Genomic DNA, 5,802 nt, shown 5'->3' on the forward strand with positions numbered 1-5,802 from the left:
TCATTAGATGCAGAGAAAGCATTTGACAAAATACAGCATCCATTCCTGAACAAAACCCTTCAGAATGTCGGGACAGAGGGAACTTTCCTCGACACCTTAAAAGCCATCTACGAAAAGCCCACAGCAAATATCATTCTCAATGGGGAAGCACTTGGAGCCTTTCCCCTAAGATCAGAAACAGGACAGGGATGTCCACTCTCACCACTGCTATTCAACAGAGTACTGGAAGTCCTCGCCTCAGCAATCAGACAACAAAAAGACATTAAAGGCATTCAAATTGGCAAAGAAGAAGTCAAATTCTCCCTCTTCACTGATGACATGATACTCTATATAGAAAACCCAAAAGCCTCCACCCCAAGATTGCTAGAACTCATACAGTAATTTGGTACCGTGGCAGGATACAAAATCAATGCCCAGAAATCAGGGATCCCTGGGTGGCGCAGCGGTTTGGCGCCTGCCTTTGGCCCGGGGCATGATCCTGGAGACCCGGGATCGAATCCCACGTCGGGCTCCCGGTGCATGGAGCCTGCTTCTCCCTCTGCCTGTGTCTCTGCTTCTCTCTCTCACTGTGTGCCTATCATAAATAAATAAAATTAAAAAAAAAATTAAAAAAAAAAGAAATCAATGGCATTTCTATACACTAACAATGAGACTGAAGAAAGAGAAATTAAGGAGTCAATCCCATTTACAATTGCACCCAAAAGCATAAGATACCTAGGAATAAACCTAACCAAAGAGGTAAAGGATCTGTACACTAAAAACTATAGAACACTTCTGAAAGAAATTGAGGAAGACACAAAGAGATGGAAAAATATTCCATGCTCATGGATTGGCAGAATTAATATTGTAAAAATGTCAATGTTACCCAGGGCAATTTACACGTTTAATGCAATCCCTATCAAAATACCATGGACTTTCTTCAGCGAGTTAGAACAAATTATTTTAAGATTTGTGTGGAATCAGAAAAGACCCCGAATAGCCAGGGGAATTTTAAAAAAGAAAACCATAGCTGGGGGCATCACAATGCCAGATTTCAGGTTGTACTACAAAGCTGTGGTCATCAAGACAGTGTGGTACTGGCACAAAAACAGACACATAGATCAATGGAACAGAATAGAGAACCCAGAAGTGGACCCTGAAATATATGGTCATCTAATATTCGATAAAGGAGGAAAGACTATCCCCTGGAAGAAAGACAGTCTCTTCAATAAATGGTGGTGGGAAAATTGGACATCCACATGCAGAAGAATGAAACTGGACCACTCTCTTTCACCATACACAAAGATAAACTCAAAATGGATGAGAGATCTAAATGTGAGACTAGAGTCCATCAAAATCATAGAAGAGAACACAGGCAGCACACTTTTTGAACTTGGCCACAGTAACTTCTTGCAAGATACATCCACAAAGGCAAAGAGAACATTTGAAAAACATGCATTCCTCTGCGACCCTTATTCAAAGCACGTTTAGATCTTTAGTGGTGAAGAAAAGGTTCATTTCCCTCAAAAGAGCTACTGTTTTTTTTCAGAGAAAATCCCGGGCCACCATTTGTGCCAGGCATCACTTGCACCAATTCTTGAAATTAAAAAAAGCGGTCATTACAATCCAGTCATCTTACCCAAGGCTGGTGGCAAAGAAGAAGCTGCAATAGATGCACAGGGCTGCGGTTCTCATCCAGGCCACTTACAGAATGCACAGAACATATGTTACATTTCAGACCTGGAAACATGCCTCCATTTTAATTCACCAACATTACAGAACATACAGGGCTGCAAAATTGCAAAGAGAAAATTCTGTTCGACAGAGACGTTCTGCTTTGATCATTCAGGCTGCATATAAGGGAATGAAAGCAAGACAGCTTTTAAGGGAAAAACACAGAGCTGCTATCATAATACAAAGCACATACAGAATGTATAGGCAGTATCTTTTTTACCAAGAGATCCAGTGGGCTACAAAAGTAATACAAGAAAAATATAGAGCAAATAAAAAGAAAGCTCTTCTACACAGTGCACTGAGGAATGCAGCAGCAGCCTGTACTGAAGCAGATTTCCGGGACATGATCCTAAGGAAACCGATTCAGGAACAGCATCAGGCTGCCACTATTATTCAGAAGCATTTTAAAGCCTCCAAAGTAAGGAAGCATTATCTCCACTTGAGAGCAAATGTAATTTTTGTCCAAAGACGATACAGGCACTAACTGCAGTGCGCACCCAGGCAGTCGTGTGTACACAGTCTTCATATAGAAGTTGTAAGGTGCAAGAGGACATGCAGCATAGGCACCCGGCTGCCACACGAATTCAGTCATTCTACCGAATGCACAGAGCCAAACTCGATTATCAAGCAAAGAAAACCGCCGTTGCTATAATACAGAATTATTTTAGGTCCTATATCCGAGTAAAAGTGGAAAGGGAAAATTTTTTGGCAGTTCAGAAGTCTGTGCGAATTATTCAGGCTGCTTTTAGGGGCATGAAGGTTAGAGAGAGACTGAAAACCCTCTCGGAGGTAAACCTGGTAGCCAGTGCTAAGCAGTCTGCCTTCTGCTCTTGCAGAACTGAAGCTCAGTGTGCAGCTGTTCACGGCTCAGCACTTAGGACTCAGAAGTGGCGTGGAGCTTCCCTGGTCACTTGTTCACAAGAGGCCGAGTACCCCCAGAGAGAGGCTCTGGTAGGGACTCAAAGAGCTTTCTGCGAGATGGTCACAGGGAAATTGGAAACACAGAAGTGTGCTGCCCTGCGCATTCAGTACTTCCTTCAGATGGCCGTGTGTCGGAGAAGGTTTGTCCAGCAGAAAAGAGCTGCGGTGACCCTCCAGCAGTACTTCAGGACGTGGCAAACAAGAAGGCAGTTTTTATTGTACAGGAAGGCAGCAGTCGTCTTACAAAATCACCACCGAGCCTTTTTGTCTACAAAACATCAAAGACAAGTATATTTACAAATTAGGAGCAGCATTATCATGATTCAAGCTAGAACGAGAGGATTTATACAGAAACGGAGGTTTCAGAAAATTAAAGATAGCACCATAAAAATCCAGGCTGTGTGGAGGAGCTATAAAGCCAGGAAATATTTACATCAAGTGAAAGCTGCCTGCAAGATTCAAGCCTGGTATAGGTATTGGAAAGCACGTAAAGACTATCTAGCTGTATTAAAAGCTGTTAAAATCATTCAAGGTTGCTTCTACACCAAACTGGAGAGAACACGGTTTCTGAATGTGAGAGCATCAACAATTATCATTCAGAGAAAATGGAGAGCTATACTTTCTGGAAGAATAGCTCGTGAACACTTCTTAATGATGAAAAGATATCAAGCTGCTTGTTTGATCCAAGCGAATTTTAGAAGATACAAAGCAAGGCAGGTCTTTCTCCGGCAGAAGTCTGCTGCTTTGACCATACAGAGATATATACGAGCCAGGAAGGCTGGAAAATGTCAAAGGATAAAATAAGTAGAATTTAAAAAATCTACAGTTGTTCTACAAGCACTAGTGCATGGTTGGTTAGTAAGAAAAAGAATTTTAGAACAAAGAACCAAAATCAGACTTCTTCACTTCACAGCACCTGCATATTATCACCTGTCTGCTCTTAAAATTCAAAGAGCATATAAACATCACATGTCTATGAAGAATACTAACAAGCAGGTTAATGCAGTCATCTGTATCCAGAGGTGGTTTCGAACAAGATTACAGCAAAAGAGGTTTGCTCAGAAATACCCTAGCATCCTCACAAGTCAGCATGAAGTTCCAGAATGTATGAGCCAGCAGAATAGAGCTGCATCAGTAATACAGAAAGCAGTACGCCGTTTCCTCCTCCGTAAAAAACAGGAAAAATTTAATAATGCAATCAGTAGAATTCAGGCATTATGGAGAGGATACTCTTGGAGGAAGAAAAATGATTGTACAAAAATTAAAGCTATACGACTAAGTCTTCAACTTGTTAACAGGGAGATTCGAGAAGAAAACAAACTTTACAAAAGAACTGCGCTTGCACTTCATTATCTTTTGACCTAGAAGCACCTTTCTGCTATTCTTGAGGCCTTAAAGCACCTAGAGGTAGTTACTAGATTTGTGAAGAAATCACAAATCCCCTACAAGCTATTCAAATTCGCTTGGATCAAACAAGCAGCTTGATGTCTTTTCATCATTAAGAAGTGTTCACGAGCTATTCTTCCAGAAAGTATAGCTCTCCATTTTCTCTGAATGATAATTGTTGATGCTCTCACATTCAACAAAGAACTAGATGTTCTTTGTTGCGAGAACATGGCCCAGAGTGGAGCAGTTTCTAAAATATTTGTTTTGATCCGAAGTTGTAATCGTAGCATTCCTTGTATGGAAGTCATCAGATATGCTGTACAAGTCGTGCTTAATGTCGCTAAGTATGAGAAAACTACTGCAGCAGTTTCTGATGCAGAAAACTGCATAGATACACTGCTGGACCTTTTGCAAATGTACCAAGAAAAACCTGGTGACAAAGTTGCAGACAAGTGTGGAAGCATTTTTACAAAAACCTACTGTTTGTTAGCTGTTTTATTGAAGACAACGAATAGGGCCTCTAGTGTTCCAAGTAAGTCCAAAGTTGTTGACTGTATTTATAGTCTCTACAAGCTTACAGCTCATAAACATAAAATGAATACTGAAAGAACACTTTATAAACAAAAGATGAATTCTTCTATAAGTACTCCCTTTATTCCAGAAACACCTGTAAGAACCAGAATAGTTTCAAGACTTAAACCAGATTGGGTTTTGAGAAGAGATAACATGGAAGAAATCACAAATCCCCTACAAGCTATTCAAATGGTGATGGACACACTTGGCATTCCTTACTAGTAAATAACATTTTCAGTAGGTACCGTAAAAAATACTAAAGCTAATCATGAATGTGTAAAGTGTTTTTGGCTCTCCTTGGTACAGTTTCTAAAATCTGACTCTGTATTAAAATTAAAATATATATATGTAACAATAAAAAAATGCAAAAAAAGCAAAAATGAACTATTGGGACTTCATCAAGATAAGAAGCTTTTGCACAGCAAAAGATACAGTCAACAAAACTAAAAGACAACCTACAGAATGGGAGAAGATATTTGCAAATGACGTATCAGATAAAGGGCTAGTTTCCAAAATCTATAAAGAACTTATTAAACTCAACACCAAAGAAACAAACAACCCAATCATGAAATGGGCAAAAGACATGAAGAGAAATCTCACAGAGGAAGACATGGACATGGCCAACAAGCACATGAGAAAATGCTCTGCATCACTTGCCATCAGGGAAATACAAATCAAAACCACAATGAGATACCACCTCACACCAGTGAGAATGGGGAAAATTAACAAGGCAGGAAACAACAAATGTTGGAGAGGATGCGGAGAAAAGGGAACCCTCTTACACTGTTGGTGGGAATGTGAACTGGTGCAGCCACTCTGGAAAACTGTGTGGAGGTTCCTCAAAGAGTTAAAAATAGACCTGCCCTACGACCCAGCAATTGCACTGTTGGGGATTTACCCCAAAGATTCAGATGCAATGAAACGCCAGGACACCTGCACCCCGATGTTTCTATCAGCAATGGCCACAATAGCCAAACTGTGGAAGGAGCCTCGGTGTCCATCGAAAGATGATGGATAAAGAAGATGTGGTCTATGTATACAATGGAATATTACTCAGCCATTAGAAATGACAAATACCCACCATTTGCTTCAACGTGGATGGAACTGGAGGGTATTACGCTGAGTGAAATAAGTCAATCGGAGAAGGACAAGCAGTGTATGTTCTCATTCATTTGGGGAATATAAATAATAGTGAAAGGGAATATAAAG

The 5,802-nt window shown here is 40.4% G+C and overlaps 1 protein-coding gene across 1 annotated transcript; it reads left to right on the forward strand.

The window, feature by feature from the left end:
• The first annotated feature begins 1,772 nt into the window (after nt 1–1,772).
• LOC140596502 (abnormal spindle-like microcephaly-associated protein homolog) lies at nt 1,773–5,186 on the forward strand. The gene is given in 3 exon segments (XM_072745112.1): nt 1,773–2,189; nt 2,192–4,052; nt 4,224–5,186. Coding segments are annotated over 3 exon segments (2,799 nt in total). The 5' UTR covers nt 1,773–1,843; the 3' UTR covers nt 4,816–5,186.
• The last annotated feature ends 616 nt before the right edge of the window (nt 5,187–5,802 follow it).

The sequence above is a fragment of the Vulpes vulpes genome, unplaced genomic scaffold, assembly GCF_048418805.1.
Source record: "Vulpes vulpes isolate BD-2025 unplaced genomic scaffold, VulVul3 Bu000000700, whole genome shotgun sequence".
NCBI classification, from domain to species: domain Eukaryota; kingdom Metazoa; phylum Chordata; class Mammalia; order Carnivora; family Canidae; genus Vulpes; species Vulpes vulpes.